This window comes from Haemorhous mexicanus, chromosome 5 (assembly GCF_027477595.1).
Source record: "Haemorhous mexicanus isolate bHaeMex1 chromosome 5, bHaeMex1.pri, whole genome shotgun sequence".
Lineage (NCBI taxonomy): Eukaryota > Metazoa > Chordata > Aves > Passeriformes > Fringillidae > Haemorhous > Haemorhous mexicanus.
This window is the reverse complement of record NC_082345.1, coordinates 3858033-3874743: the sequence shown is the minus strand read 5'-3', so window position 1 is coordinate 3874743 and position 16711 is coordinate 3858033. Positions and strand designations below refer to the sequence as shown.

At 42.3% G+C, this 16711-nt stretch overlaps 1 protein-coding gene across 1 annotated transcript in view; it reads left to right on the top strand.

Annotated features, from left to right (window-relative positions):
* PTPRO (protein tyrosine phosphatase receptor type O) overlaps positions 1–15659 on the top strand; it is a 28084-nt gene extending 12425 nt beyond the window's left edge. Inside the window, exons 6-15 of the mRNA XM_059848047.1 lie at positions 1835–1870; positions 2850–2931; positions 3949–4039; positions 4570–4646; positions 6854–6988; positions 8368–8490; positions 9672–9826; positions 11690–11825; positions 14014–14134; positions 15135–15659. Of these exons, the coding sequence (XP_059704030.1) occupies positions 1835–1870; positions 2850–2931; positions 3949–4039; positions 4570–4646; positions 6854–6988; positions 8368–8490; positions 9672–9826; positions 11690–11825; positions 14014–14118 (940 nt within the window). The 3' untranslated portion in view covers positions 14119–14134; positions 15135–15659. The remainder of the gene's footprint in view (positions 1–1834; positions 1871–2849; positions 2932–3948; positions 4040–4569; positions 4647–6853; positions 6989–8367; positions 8491–9671; positions 9827–11689; positions 11826–14013; positions 14135–15134) is intronic.
* The last annotated feature ends 1052 nt before the right edge of the window (positions 15660–16711 follow it).

Genomic DNA, 16711 nt, shown 5'->3' with positions numbered 1-16711 from the left:
GTATTTTAATGTGTAGACTAAATGGAATAACAGATGAAACACCAGCTAACGTTTCAAGTGTTTTTGTTTTGCACATAAGCTGGTTTAAAACATTTATGAACATTCAGGAAACAATTGCAATGCTAAGAAACAAAGGCCTCTTGAGACTATCAAAGCACACAAAATTCTTGCTGAGAAATGTTTGTCAATCATTTGTTTTATTGACTCTTGAAGTGTTCCTTGGAGAAGAGTTCTTAGAGGCATTCCCATCATAAAGAGCATTTAGCTATTTTTTTTTTTCTTTTCAAATTAATTCTTATGTGCCTGACATTAAAAGGTTTACCATAGTCACAGGGGATAGAGGTGTGTTGAATAATTTAGTGGAATTAACGTTAAGATTTCACTGGAAAAAAAATCTTTGAGGATGGAAAATAAGTACTACTGGTTTAGGTGTACAGTACATATGAATGTACAGATAACATGATAGGCTGAAGAGGTTTATAATATTTAATCTCCACATTAATATAAAGCTGGTATTGCTATAGCTCTTGTTAATTCTGCAGGCAAAGCTCCTCATCTAAATGGAAATGTACTTTGACAAAATAACAAAATTACTACAGCTTGTGGCTGCTCCAGAAACAGAATATTTTGTAAAATTTAATTTTGGAAAGTAGCCCTTTATTTTTTTTTATGTAGTTTCTAAACTTAACAATATAAGAAAATAAAAACACTCTGCTTTTTAATATTTCTTTCTGCATAATTTCATTATTTAGAATTTAAAAGTCTTGTCCTTTAATTTACTAATTGAATCTGTGAACCAAACTATCTAGACATAATTTTCATATCACCATGAAATTTAAAATAGCATCATTGCAATGTGAAAAAATAACAGATACTGTTTAATGCCCAGGAATTAAAAATTAATTCCTACTAAATTTCTTCTGAGTAAGCAAGAATCTATTTGAGCTCTGTGGCTGATTGGACAGAGGAGATCAGTGTTTTTAGACCTCTAGCCAAATTATTCCAGGGTGTTTGCTCTGTCTATTTATTCTTTTTGTTGCTTAACTTCTTTTTGGCAACAACAAAATGAACACACACCCCCTCCCAAAAATCCACCCCGTGGTAGCTGGTGTAGGGCAGTTCTTAAGTCCAATCCTTTGGGTTTTACTGCTTAACACACTCAGAAACCTGCCCCCAACTGTGGTTAGTGAATTACATCAGCCATAAATCATCGTTTAACGTGACTGGCACAATTATCTCCAGCTGTTTAAAGTCAATTAAATTATCTAAGGTTTCAGCTTGAGCCCCGCTGAGGTCAGTAGGATATTTGCCATTGTCTCCATTTATCATCAGAAGCAGGTTATGAGACAGCCTTTCTTTTCTCCTTCACCTTTCCCTGAATTTGCCAGTGCTGTTCTTGTCCTTTTACCCAACAGATGCTTCTCATTCCCAGGTGCTCTCCAGAGCTGACATCCAATTTTCCAAGCTCAGCCAGGCTCAGGCCCTGGGGACTCAGCCCCAGCCCACCCAGAGCCAGTGGGTCAGGATTTATAGAGGACCCATGGCTTTCTCTGGGCACACATTTTCCTTTCCAATGGCAGGTCATTCTCAGAGCCACAGAGTGGGATGTGCATCCCACTGGACTCAACAGAAATCTTACTATCAGCTTAAAATTATTATAAGTTATTGTCACCAATCTCCTCCTGAGTATGATGAAAAAATACACATTTTTAAATCAGTGCTCTCTTTGAATAAAGGTTGTACAACTGCTTAATGAACTGTTTAATTCATAAGTATGAATTAAAACCACTTCTTTTTTTAAAAAAAAACTTCTTTTGTTTTTTTTTTTTTGTAGGAGTAAAAATGGATTAAAGAAGAGAAAGCTGACCAAGTATGTAACAACTTTGATATTTAAAGGAATAAAACTTGGACTAAATAGGCATTATGGGTTATATGGCATAGTGATATTTCAGTTACAAATACAGAAATCTTCTTGATAGGACACATCCCAAGAGAGATACCTGAAAGCAGGAAACAAACATAAATTGGAGAAAAACTATTCTGCTCGACAGATTGTAGCAAAACATACAAAATTAGTCAGCAGGGAAAAGATCAATTATCCAACTTAGTGATTTCAACAGAGCTTATCCTTAGTTAAAAACTGCAAATGGTGAAAAAGCTGGGATGCATTTTTTGCAGTGATATTTCCCTGTTGACAGGGGGCTCTCATTACAGTTGTTGCTGGAACATCAGATCATTAATGCTAGCAGGTAAACAGGAGTAATTAAGTGGTGATAAGACAGGTTCCTTTGGGCATATTGCCTCCAAGTAAATGAGAAGATTACTGTGTACATGCTCCAGTGGCTTGTAAATTAGAGTATGATAATTAGGTGAGGGGAGCTGTTTACCTGTGTTTCGTTACTCACAGCATCAGCCTAATTATTTCTGTGTTATGTTCAGGGGCTGTGCCTGACTAACAGATAGATCTCACCTGGCAAAAAATAAAAAATGTGGAAAGAGGGGAGTCATTAAATCAAGGCAATTCCTACCTACTGGAGCTCTCCATGGTTTTGTGTAGTTCTAGACCACCTTTTTTTAGCCGCCATCTATCTGGGAAGAGGGTTGGACTCATAATTACAAATGTGTGTAGTGGTCAAAGCCAGCAGAGAAAGCAGGGCAGTGGCATCCAAAATCTAATACACCCACCTTTTGGTGGCCCTGAACCACAAGGTTTGTCCTTATTTCTCTCTAGCATTAACAGCTGCAAATAGATATTTATGGCTTGAGAGTATTCTGGGGGAAAGAAATGAAAGGTGCTACAAAAATCAGATTTTTTTAAAACTTAATTTCTCTGTATTTTTCTTTTAAAGCCCAGTCCAGCTGGACGATTTTGATGGCTACATCAAGGATATGGCCAAAGACTCAGATTATAAATTTTCTCTGCAATTTGAGGTAAATCTCTGAGGATTCTGCCCTGTGCTACTCGCTCAGTTCAGCTTTTACAAGATGTTAAAAGGCTGCATGGCATGCTCCTGTATGCTCTGTGTGGGTTGATCTGTGGTGTTGCTGGGTGGGCCAGCTTCACTTCCTTCTCTGCAGAATTTGGAAGTGGAGCTTGGTTTTGTTAAATTCTGCACTTACTGAGCAGATTGGAGTGGCTTCTCACATTCAATTTGAGTTAACTGTCAGAAAAAAAACACACTTGCTTGAAGTTTAGGGCACGCTGGCAACCTGAATTGAATTTGGGATTTTAATGGCTTTATTTTATTTATTTAATGTCCTTAATTTGAGAGGAAGCACTGAAATCAGGAAGTAGCATCAAAAATTTCTATAAGAGCAAGGAGATTTCTCTCAGACAAGTTCAGGTGCAGTCTCCTAATTAGTCAAAATTTAAAGTCAGTTTAGTAGTATAAAACTAAACCCCATCCCTATCCTGGGGCTGTTTCACAAAGATTTATGATGGAAAGCAGTGGGGAGGACTCTCAGGGTGTTTCCATGATCCCTTCCTGACAGCAAATTCCCAAATTCTTACACCATGTATTACATGTGACTACTGAAGATGATGACTAGAAAGATCTTCCAAGCATTTCCCCAAGACTGAAAGCCACTTGAGGATTTCAAGAAGCCTCTTTAAGGGGGGCAGATCAGATGACCACCACAGAAATAACTTAGCCAGGCCCTGGTTTGACAGGATTTTTGGTTTGACAGTGAGTAGAGAGGAACAATTCTGAGTCCCAGCTCTGGGATGGCAGCAGTGTGTTGGCAACATCAGGAGGAGAAACCCCAGCCCTGCTCTCCAGCTGCTTGGAGCCCAACTCAGAGGCATCAAAAAACGACAGTCTGTCCTGCTGTCATTTTATAAAGTGATTTATGAGCATTTTCTGTCTGCTACCTGCCCCAAGTGATCACAAGGAATTATTCTCAGTGTTTTTGAGGCTGACCTTGGCATTTTCCTTTCTGTTGTCTCAGGAGCTAAAACTGATTGGGCTGGACATCCCCCACTTTGCTGCTGATCTCCCCATGAATCGCTGCAAGAATCGCTACACAAACATCCTGCCGTGTAAGTACAGCACACTAAATCCTGCTGAAATCCCTGGGGAGGGAAAGAAGATTTCCAGTAAGAAAATTGGAGAATCAGGTGATTTTTCTAAGACTGGTAGAAGCCTGTTCTACCATCCTGCTCTTACACAGAACCAGGCAAGGGATGTTTTTATGTTAGCTTTGAATAGATGTGGCTTCCTGGGAATGTTTATGGAGGCAAGAGTTTGGAGGTGGGAAACACAAGGCTTTTTATGCTGCTGAGCTGTGTTACTGTACTTCTCTTAGCATTTTAATGAAGCCTAAGGGAGCCCAAAGGGACAGCACTTGGAGGGGGTGTTTGCAGAGCACTAATGATGGTGTGTCCATGTTTGCTGAAGCAAAACTGCTCTCTTAGTTCAGTAGAAAAAAAGAAATTCAACAGAAGAATTTTCTATTTTTTAGTAGATTATTTTTGGCCATTCCTATAGGACTAATTTAAACTTTGCCTAGTTGGAGATGAGTGCCATATTTGAGAGGAGATTTTTTCCTAATTTCTGTTTCTTTTTGCAGATGATTTCAGTCGTGTCCGCTTAGTGTCAATGAATGAAGAGGAGGGCTCTGACTACATTAATGCCAACTACATCCCTGTGAGTACAGAGCTCAGTGTCCTGCACACCAGGCAGAGCTGGGCCCTTGAAAACAGCACAACATTTCCTGGAAGCTCAGTCATGTTCTCAGCATCTCCTTCAGCTTCCAAATATTTTGCCTACAGGGAACAGCCACAAAAAAAAAAAAGAAAAAAAAAAAAAAAGAAAAAAAGGGGTGGAGGGGGAAGGATTTTGCAAATTTTGCTGTAGTAGCTGTGAATCTTTGTAAGACTTTGATTGGACTGGTAGGGAAATGAGTAGAAAATGTTAAAATCATTCTGTGGCCTTTTAAAATAGCAAGGTGAAACATAAATATTCAAATGAGGAATTTTTCTAGATTTCTACTGCACATGGGAGAAAAGAGCTAAGGCAGACACTCCAAATGCACAAAATGCACACAGCCCAGATGGTGTGTGGAGAGAACTTCTGCTTTCTGCCTCCTCCCTGGTGCTTCCCCTGCTCCTCCCTCCACCTGGCAGAGAGCAGCCACTCTCTGGGGGCAGCACCCACGGTTCCAGGATAATTACAGTGTACACAGAGCTGTAGGCAAATATTTTGACACTGGGGGTTGGCTGAAAGCTCATCAGCTCTCTCCACTCTGCCCTGAGCTTGTGCAGTCACTCAGGTTTATCCCTGCCATGCCACAAGGATTTGCCCCTCTGGGACCTGTGTGCTTGTAGCTCAGTGAGGGCTGGAGAGCAAGAATTCCCTGGGCTGCTCTGCATGGAGAGAAGGCAGGGCACCAGTGCAGCCCTTTAGGAAGAGACCTTTCACAGAGAAATGAGCACTTTTGCAGTCTGGCTGCAGCTAGAGCTGACCCTGGCAGTGCTGGAGAGAGCTGAGCCAGCGTTGTGGCAAAGGAGGAGCCCTTGGATGAGTCACTGGAGCCACTTCTCTGTCACTTTGGCATTGCCCGAGGGTGCAGTGTTGAGCCAAGTGTCTGTGCTTGCTTTCTCTGTGCCCAGGGCATGAACCTGAGCACTCACACTGCAAAAATCAGGAAAGAAAAACCTTCCAGGATTCCCAGCCCAGGAAACTTCTGTCACAGGGGATTGTGGATAACAGGATCCTAAGCAGCAGTCTCTCTCAGATGTTCAGTTCTGCTTTGCATCTCTTTAGTTCTGCTTCTAGCACAGTGCTGACCATGGAAACTGGCATAAACACGTGGTGGTAATGCTGTTCTTTTTCTGATAATCAGTGCTCCACTGTCCCCAAACACAGAAGCCAGGGGGGATCTATCCCTGTGCTGACAGGGATTTGTCACTTAGCTCAGACACAGCCCATGCAGAGCAAGCAGCAAATTCTGTGTAGTGCAAAAAAACTGGGACTGAGCTCGTTTGCAGAGATGTCTGGAGGAAGCCATTTGTGGAAAGTGCTCCCAAATCACAAATAATTTTATGATCCACATACAGTGGTGGCACAGAAATTGCCCAATTTGCATGGGGTCATGCTGTGTGTTGGATGTATTTTTTGCTCTTGCTAGGAATATAAAATTACTTTCCAAATGCAGTTTTGATGATACAATCTCAGCAAATATGGTTATAGCAGATGCCAAAAGGGTCATTCTGGGGTCTTTTATTATAGTCTTAAAAACAGTCTTTTGGTTTTGGAGAGGAGAAAGGAGTCTTTGCAACTAAAATCATGTTGATAGGTATAGGAAAGGGAATACATGCAAATGAACCATCTTAGGATCTGTTAAGGGCATTGACTCAGCATCTTTATTATTTTAAGCAGAATTATAATTAGTATTTTGTTAATGTAAGGCCTCATGACATAAACATGTGTGTATATTCCTGTTCCATTGACACTAAGGACTGAAAATCACCACAGGCACTGCTTGGGATGAGCAGACTGGGCATCTGAATTGGTTTTGTGCCTATAACTAAACAAACCCTAAAATTAAATAATCTGGAAGGAGCTGTAACTTTCTTTTAGGGTTCTTATTACTTGCTTTTTTAATGTTGCCTGTTTTGCTCTCTGGGCAAATGATTCATGTGGTAACAGCTTCATCTTCTGCATTTTAGATTGCTTATACTTTGGGTGCATCAAAATCTAGCAAAAGTTGTCATCACAAAATAAATACAAAAAAATTAATTTCTTTATATTAAAAATCACTTTTAGAAGCACAAATTGAACTTGGGCAAGCTAAAGAAAAATACATGTTCTGAAGCATGTTAGTAAGCAGGACCTATCTCTTTGTCTTTTAGGGCTATAATTCACCCCAGGAATACATTGCAACCCAAGGACCACTGCCAGAAACTAGGAATGATTTTTGGAAGATGGTTCTCCAGCAAAAATCACAAATTATTGTTATGCTCACTCAGTGCAATGAGAAAAGACGGGTATGTAACAGCCTCTTGTGTGTGGTGTCTAAGAAACCACTCTGAAAAAGAGCTTTTTTTATGCTGAGTGAATGTCTTTGCACTGTTTCTGATCAAGAGGCAGCATCACAACGAGCCCTGGAATGGCATCTACCTTCCTACTTCAGGACCTTCTTTGACATTTCCTGATGTTCCCTGACCTTTCTTGTTCCTTTGACCTTTCTTGAACTTTGTCCCTTATTGACCTTCTTGGACCTTCCCTGACTTGCTGCACCTTATTTGACCTTCTTCAACTTTCTCTGACCTTCCCTGACCTTCTTTGTCCCCTTCTTACCTTTTCTGACCTTCTTTGATCTTCTTTGACCTGCTTTGACTTTTCCTGAAGTTCTTCAACATCCTTTGACTTTCCCTGACCTTCTTCAACCTTCCCTGATTTTCCTTGACCTTCTCTTGACCCTTGACCTTCCCTGACCTGCTTTGATGTTGACTTTCCCTGACTTTCTTCAACCTTCCTCCACCCTCTTTGAACTTCTTTGACAACCCCTGATCTTCTTTGACCTTCTCTGCCCTTTTACCTCCCCTGACCTTGTTATGAAGCCTCTCCTCTTACATGAGGAGACTGAGAGAGCTGGAACTCCTCATCCTGGAGAAGAGAAGGCTCCAGGGGTCTTGTCAGTGTGTACAAATACCTGATGGGAGGGAAGGGAGATGAGGAACTCCTTTAGTGGTGACTTGCTCAGTGACAGGTCAAGAGGTGATGTGAACAAATTAAAAATACACATTAAATTCCTTCTGAAGTCAGGAAACACTTATTTACTGTGAGGGGGACTGAGCCCTGGGACAGGTTGGCCAGAACTTGTGGAGTCTCCATCCTTGGAGATATTCCAAAGTCTCCTGGACATGGTCTACAGCTGTCTCTAGGTGAAACTGCTTGAGAGGGGAGGGACTTGAACAGGGGTCCCTTCAAACCTCAGACCTGTGATTCTGCACTCTGAAGTTGAAATAATTATAAAATACAAGTTCTGTCTTTACATTTTCCCTTGATACTGTAATAAAAATATTTGGAATATAATTTGGGGGGTTTATATGGACATTCACTTTCCCAGTGTTTTGCTCTGTTTAGACCTGTTTTATGAGGAATAACAAAAGTTGCTCTTTGTTTATTCTTCACTGCACTAAAGCTGCCCTTCTGAAAACTGATAAATAGCTGATGGCCACAATTAAATGGGAATGGTCAGACTGGAAGTCATTGCAGGATAAATTCCCTCTTTTTGCAGCAGCAAGTGAGCAGTGCTGTAGGCATTGCTAAACCTGAGGTTCTGCCTCCTTTTACGTGTGCTTCTTTCCATATGTGTATCTTTATATAAATACAAATATGCTTGGGTTTCCCCACGTTGCAGGTGAAATGTGACCACTACTGGCCTTTCACAGAAGATCCTGTTGCTTATGGGGATATCACAGTGGAGATGCTGAGCGAGGAGGAGCACACGGACTGGGTGTATCGCAGCTTCCGAATCAGCTACGTGAGTGGAACCCTCTGCCAGAGGAGTGGGACAGATTACAGTCCAGCCTTTTCTTTAGCTCTTGTCCATTTCTGGCATTGAGCAGGAAAACACCTAAGAGAGATCCATATCCTTACCCTCACTTCACACAGGCAAATGATGAAATCACAAAACTTTCCCCTCAATTTGTTGTCTCTGAATTTCTCAGCAAAGCGCAAGGCTGAAACAAAAGTTCAGCTCTGGACATTTCTGTGGTACCAATAATTACTGTCAACAAATGTGTGAATTTCTTCTTTTCTATATCTCAGGCACACCTTCTTGCTATAAATTATTCAAAACTTGAAAATACCAATGGAAGAATTGAAAATACTTTTCAAAAGGGCAATTCTGCAATAATCATGTCTACCTATAAAATATTTAAACAAAAAATGAGAGTATGTGATGTCCAAATTAAAGCTCCCCAGACTTTCCTTCCACCTTTGTTTCCTGCATCATCTCATTGCCAGCACTATCTCATGAAGGAAAGTTTAGGGATATGGAGGGGATGTGGAAAAAGCTGTGCACTGGCAATTCACCACTGACCCAGGAACTTATGTGTTGTGTTGAGGATCTTACTTCATCTAAAGCCAATAGAAATTTTAGCATTGTAAACGTGGGGTTTTTTATAATGAGTTTTTTTCCCAAATGTTACCTCTGGTAATGGTTTTTTCTTCCCTTTGTTTTTTTTTGGGTGGGTGGTTTTTTTTCTGGGGGAGGGGGTTTTGGGTTCGGTTTGGTTTGGTTTTTTTTTCTTTAAAATTTGAAAAGAAAATCTCTCGAGAGTCTAGGTTTGACTGTTTACCAACAGTGTTGTTCTTTATCTGTGGCAAAATGAGAAAAGGGAGAGGGAATGGAATAAAAAGGGGAAAAAGCCCAGAGTTGAAAAATGCAGCAAAAAGCAAAATAAGATGGAACTACCGCAAGGACAAAATCAAAAAGCAAATCCCAAACCCAGAAACAGGAAATTCATATTGTTTTGATAATCATGGCCTGAAATCCCCCCACTTTGTAATTAACTAATTTGTTCTTTGCTAATTTTTTTGGCTGGCTTCAGTCTTTCAGGCTGTATGTGGGCAAAAAAAAAAAGAAAACCAAAAAATGACAAAAAAGCCCTGAGTGTGACTGAGTGTGATGACCTGCTGCTGTTCTGCTTGTCCCACCAGGCTGATGAGGTGCAGGATGTGATGCATTTTAACTTCACTGCCTGGCCAGACCACGGCGTGCCCACCACCAACGCTGCTGAGAGCATCCTGCAGTTTGTACAGATGGTCAGGCAGAAATCAGCCAAGACTAAAGGCCCCATGGTCATACACTGCAGGTAAATGCTTCAAGGATTAGCAGAAGAACAAGGTGTGATGTTAAATAGGTTGGGAAACCACGAGAAATAGAGATTTTGGGGTTCTGCTCACCTGTTGGCTGAAGGTGGCTCTCTCTGGTGTCACGCTGTTATGCAGCTCTGCCCTGTGACCTCATGGAGAAATTCATAGAGGATATTGTTCTGTGAGTCTCAGTGCCAAAAAAAGTGCTCAATAAGCCAGGGGAGAGATTTATATATCATATTAAGAAATCAGACCCTGTATTTACTGCTTAATTGTTCTGGGGAGGAACAGAAGCAAGTATCAGAGAGCTGGGCAACAGCTGTAGCATTTTCTTTTTTCAGTGAGGATTCTTCTAGCACCAAAGAGGGATATTTTCAGGTAGTATCTTAGACTATACTGTGCATCTTAGACCACTTAGATTAAAAATAAAAATGCTACAAAATTAATTGGAGGGGCAGAGAATTAGTGTATCGATTGACTCCTGCAGTAATTGTTCTCAGACCTTAAAGAAGGCACAGAATTAATTTATCAGTTAATCTGTCCAATTAACACATCAGAAGTTCCATTGTATTCATCATATTTGAGAAGTTAACACAACAAAAGCCAAACTAGAGGCCTGTTTTGTGACAGTTATGTTGAACTGTGTTGAGGTGAGCTGCTAAACATTACTGCAAACACTTTCAAGGCTTTTCAGAAAAAGTATGACAAAACAAAAGAAAGAGCTTTTGCCAAGATACACACTCTTATTAGTAGGTAAGGTGTTGGGATTCTGTGTGAAACTCTGTAAAACCTCTGTGAAATCTGACTTCAACATCTCGTGAAATTGTAGTGCAAAGAATCATACACACAGGAGAATCTCTAAATGAAGGCAGTGTGTGTTTTTTCTAGTTGCTAAGCTTCCCTTTGGGGAAAATGCAGATTTTCAGCTGAGTGGTAACTATTTCTGTCTCATGCTCCTGAGGCAGAAGTCCTGGAGTGCAGACTCTTCTCATGATGCCTCAGGTTTTAGCTTTTCTATTTTCAGATTCTGTGCTGCTTTAGTGTGTGGGTCTGAGCTTCACATCAGGGGACGGTGAGCTCTGTGCACAGAGCAGGGAGACAAAACAATTCCTGCTCCAGCTGGGCACCAAGGACAAATGAGCCAAATCTCAGCCCAGGAGCACAAATCCCGTGGGCTGGAGAGAGAAAAACAAGCAGGGTGGGAGTGCCTGGGCTAAAGCTGGGCTGGGACAATGAACTGCAAGGTGCCAATGGAGCAGAGCTGATCCCAGGGAGAGACCCCGTGCCCAGCCGTGCATTTTGGGACCATTTTGGTTCATCTTGGGTGCAGCCCTGGCTGGGCTCTGGTGCTGCCCAAGGTGCATCCATGCAGGAGATCCTTTCAATAAATCCTTACTTTACCTTCATCCAGCCTCTGTTCTAGGGCAGCCTTCACAAGGCATCACTGGGGTTTGTCCTTTGAGGATGAACTGCAGTAGTTCAGCGCCTTTGCAAGCCAAAGAGCTTTGCAGTGTGGAGAGCTGTGGAACTGAGTCCTGCAGGTGTGACCCCCGCTCTCTCTGGGCATCCATTGCTCCTGATCTCCAGCCCCTGGGGTTGCAGGGGTCTCATGAAGTCAGTGAGGGGAGCAGTGACAGCAGGAAGAGCAGGGAGCTAAGGGTGGGTGAGGCTGTGTGTGCACGTTCCGTGTGCGAATGCATCCACTCTGCCCAACCAATGGGTTGTGTGCCACTAAACCAGATCAGCCAGCCTGCCTGGCCTCAGATCAGTTCTATCTGATAGCCACAGCTGCAGCACTCCTGCCTTTTGCAGTGCCACTGGTTTTGCTGTGTGTGAATGAGCTGCATGTCTGTGTGTTGCAGCGCTGGCGTGGGGCGGACGGGAACGTTCATCGCCCTGGACCGGCTCCTGCAGCACATCCGTGACCACGAATTCGTGGATATTTTGGGCTTGGTGTCAGATATGAGGTCCTACAGAATGTCCATGGTGCAGACAGAGGTAAGGTCTGTTCACTTCAGCACTGTGACTGTATTGTTGTGCCCATTTCATACCCCTCTGCAGCACGTTCATGGCTGTTGTTCCCCCTGAATGTCACTGTCATATTTTCTGAAAAATCCTCTTTGCCCAGGATTCTTCTCCTGGGAAGCTGAGAAGCCTCAGAGAAAAGTGAAAACAGTAATGATCTGATTGCTTCTCCTGTGTTTTGCTGCTTTGGAATGTATTGTTTACCAACTGGTCATTATTTCATTGGTTTCATGTGAATTGTTTTAACTCAATGACTAGTCACAGTCAGGCTGTGTCAGACTCTGGAAGGAGTCACAAGTTTTCATTATCATTCTTTGTAGCCTTCTGTCTGTATCCTTTCTCTATTCTTTAGTATAGTTTAATATAGATCATAAAATAATAAATTAGCCTTCTAAGAACATGAAGTCAGATTCATTCATTCTCTCCCCTCATCAGGGCTGCCTGCAAATTCAACACCCTGAACACTTGATAAAATCAGTATCAATCAATACAATCAAGTGTTCATCTTCATTGTGATATTGTCACATTATTAATCTGCTGCATAGGTGGGTTTGATGATATATCTGCACCCTCACTGTCTGCCAGAGGAAATGAGTTATTCTCACCTTCTGTGAAATGAATATGCAAACAATACATTAGAAGAGATTAACATATGAAATTGTCAAGCCATACTGTAAAGAGCTGGGCTTGCTGAGGGGATTAATGGCTCATGAAATGATATCAGTATCAGGCAGCCTTGTTCAAGTATCATGTTGGTATCATCCAGCTCATCACACAATGGAATTTCAAACAAGCAAAACAGACAAAAGGATTGTGTGTCTGCCAGGCACCCTCCTTGCCCCTCTCCCTACCCAAATATCTGCTGCGTGGTTCTTTTTCTGTTTTTAAAACAAAAATATATAGACAATATTTACTGGTGAAAAAAACACAAGCTCATTCTTCAAAGCAGAAGACTTCATGCATCTAAACCTTCCCAGTTCCCCTGGAAATGAGGGAAATATTTCATATTTCATGCCTGTTGTACTCTTCCTTTACACACAATGTAAATGAGCAACCTCCATGCAGCTGGAAGTGCCACCATCACTGTTTTCAGGCTAGATTGTTTATTGCCAAAGCTTGTTGAATTGAGAGCAAAGAAAAAACTTGTGGGGGGGGAGGAGAGGAGGAAGAAAACCTGCAGTGACAAAAAACTAGGATCTGGAAATGAAAAAGAAAGTAATTTTCAGTCCATTCTGGATCATTCCTATCAAACTGCCACTTTTCATCACAATTCACTGTACTAATTCAAAGGCAGATCCTTTCCACCAGAGGAAGAAAATCCTGATGGTTGATTGATTTCAGCTGCAACTGTTACCACTCCAGAGGTGATGTGGGTTTTTGTATTTTTTTTTTTTTAAATATTTCATTTTTTCTTCATGTAGAACCTCATTGCATGGCTGGGGCTGATGTTAAGGGCAGGTACTGAGCTCCTGCTGCGACAGGCAGTGGCCAAGCCTGGCCTCGGAGGTCACCAAGTGACACTGACACTCAGTCACAGAGGCCACCAAACAGTTTTTCCTTACAAAATATGAAACCACTGACAGCTCACCTGAGTTCACATTGTCTGGTATGCTGGAAACTTGGCAGTGTCTCAATGAGCAGTTTAAAAAAAACAAATGGCATGGGCCCAAAAAAGGGTTTAGAATGGGAATATCCTGACTTGAAACCAGGCTCTCCAAATTAACTTCTCTGTGAGCAAAATGGGGCTTTTCTTCTTGTTGATCAAGAAGTCAAACACTGAGGAACCTGAACCTCATTAAAATATTTCAGGTGCATATGTGGCATGGGTGCAACCTGTTGCACATAAAGCACTCAGATACCTTTCTTGGAGTTGATTTATTTTTAGGCAACGTTAAATAAACCGACTTTAACTCAGATTCAACTCTTCTGTCATCATTCAGGTTATTAATAAGTGATTATGGTGTCAGGTGGATTTCATTATTCCCCTTCTGCTATCTGTAGCAATTGTGGACTATTATTTTGGCAGCTGATTGTGCATTGTGAGGGGCTGAGCTGGGAGACATGGAGCTGTGCAGGCTGTTACTGTGAGCCATCAAACTGGTTGTGTTTTTCCAGTTTCTGGGGTGCCAAAAATGCCCTTTTCTTTGGTCTTTTCTTCTAGGAGCAGTACATTTTTATTCACCAGTGTGTGCAGCTGATGTGGCAAAAGAAGAAGCAGCAGTTCTGCATCAGTGATGTCATATATGAGAATGTCAGCAAGTCCTAGTTCAGAGTCACAGGTGGTAAGTCAGGCATGCCTGGCCCTGTGCCTTGCCCACAGCCTCACATCCCTGCTGCCAGTTTGGGGCTTTTCTTATTCCTCTTCCCTGTTGACATGTGAGGAGAGGGAGGGGAAAGTCCATCTCACAGTAAATAACCAGTAAATAATCCAGCCTCTCACAGTGAGTAACCCCCTACCCTTTCCATGGCACTGTAAGGATATATGGGCTCACTCATGTGTAAAGAAAAAGAGAATCCAAACTCCTGGTGAGCCATCTGACCCTGCCACTTGTCCTGACATGCCTTGTGAAGCTTAAAGGCAGGGAGAACTTCAATACTTCCAGCTGTTCTCAAACAAGAATTTTGCCTGGTTACCAAGGCCAGCAGGGGCTTGGGGATGCTCTGCTGGAGGGTGAGTTGGTACCCAAAAAGCTCTGGCATGAAACAGTGGTGATGTTTTCCTAAATCTAAAATCACAGAACCAGCAGGCTCTCAAAGTGGTACCACCAGCAGCATAAGTGAGGGGTTGGTGTCACTCTCCCACTGACCCCTGTGCCTGAGCAAAACGAGTGGCTGTGACCACAAGGTTTGCACCTGGGGACAAGCTGTGGGGACGTGTGCCACTGCTCTTTAAGCTACCAAGCTTGGGTTCATTAGGTGGCAGCAATAACCCAGCCAATAACCTTAATTCTCCCTTTTGGGTGGAGCAGGAAGCTGCAGGCTTTGAGACAAACTGCTTTTCTAGCAGCTGTGCTGAGGGCAGCACCTCCAGTGTGCCAGCTGTGTGCCATGTGTGTTTATTAACCCCTGTGTGCATCATCCCCTGGTTAAAGGGTATGATGCACACCTAAAGGAACCCCAGTGTGCATCACTGTCCCTTGGGTTCAGGGTTACTGTCTAATCTGAGTCCCAGCACCCTGTACACTGGTGACCAGCCTGAGTGGAGGGTCAGTAAAACAAATGCTAAAAACTGTGCTGATTTCCTTTTCTTCTCTCTAAAGCATTCTGTTTGTTTGGTTGCAGGTGAGACCACGAAGCACACCCATCTTCCCTTGCTTCTGATTTATTTTCTGTTGATGGTTTGAAGGGGCAGGTGTTGTGCCACAAGAGACCACTGCTCTGCAGTGCATGGACAATGAGGGAAAGAAACTTTTACCTTTCTGAAGCACTGGGGAGACAAAGCCTTAACGAGCCTGCGGTGTCTTTTGAACTGTTTAATTTCTGGACTTTTTTTTAAATACTGGACCAAATTCAGCTAAACAACATGAAGGAAAAGACACTATATGTGCATAAGACAGATTGCTCCAGAGTGTTGGGGTTTTGTTTGGTACTTTTGGTTAATTTCTTTCATATTTTTTTTTTTTCTGTGCAGGTTGGGCTTAAGGTTAAAGTAAGTGCAATATTTTTTTAATGGTTGACTGGAGAGCTTTCTTCATGTGTCACTGGTCTGTCCCTAGGAGAGCAGGCATTGTTAGTATCTAATAATACCTCATTAGAGAATAGCGAGGCATGAACATACATGAAGAAACCTGGAGATTGTGGAAGGGGGCTGGGAGGGTGGGGGGGTTGCTGGCTCCGTGGATTTGATGGATTTGATGGATTTGACTGTTCCCTTACAGCACTGATGGACGTGGGGCCTGGGGGGAGCACGAGGAACAAACAGACTGACAGCAGAAATCTGAGCTGTGATTTCTGAAACAGGCAGCTGAGAGAAGGGGTGGGGTGGGTTCTTAACTGGGCTGGCACTCATTAAGCAGAGGGATTGCTCTTTTTGCCAACCTTTTTGCAGTAATGCCACTGATCAGGCTCTTCTAATCACAGGGCAGCTGAGTTTCCAGCTGGGATATCTTAGCATATATAGCATTTAACTGTCTGAGCAGTCTATGGTGCCTATACCCCTCACTCATATATTATTTTTAGTAATTATTAACCCTGTGTAAAAACGTGAAGCTGGTTCAGGTCGGAGGGGTGGAAAGAAAAAAAAACAAAACAAAACACAAGAAGTGCTTTAACAGACAGAACTATTTTTCCTGAACCAGGAATTTACAATGTTACAAATACAAGGTTTTGGCATGTGAAGGGCTGGTTTCCAATTTGTTGCTACAAGGCTGCCAAAGTGTCAGTATGGATTCCTGCAGGGCCTTTGGGGGCAGGGTGGGGGGCTCTTTTCTTTTTCGCTGTCCATTTCAGTTCTAGTCAAAATAATTAGCTATATATATAATTATTTTTATTTTGGTCTTTGTATAATGCCAGTACATCATTGTGTATTGTGACATGGATGCTGTCAGAATGGATGTTTGATGGCATTTTTGTAACCTGTTGCTTTGTGTCACCTCATTGGAAGTTAGCAGCAATGGTACTCAATGTAAACAAAGCAGACTTGAACTGGAAGTAAACACACTGGATTGCTTACCTGTGGAGAAGTCACTGTCAGCAAAACAGCAAAACACACCTGCACGTGCTTTTTATTTCATTTACCTGGCTCTGCTATCACCTGGCAGGGCACCAGGGTGTAGGGCAGTAGCTCAGCTGCCCTCAGGAGCTTGATAATCTCCTTCAGCTGATTTTCTTTTTTCTTCCTTTCTTCTGGCAGATAAATA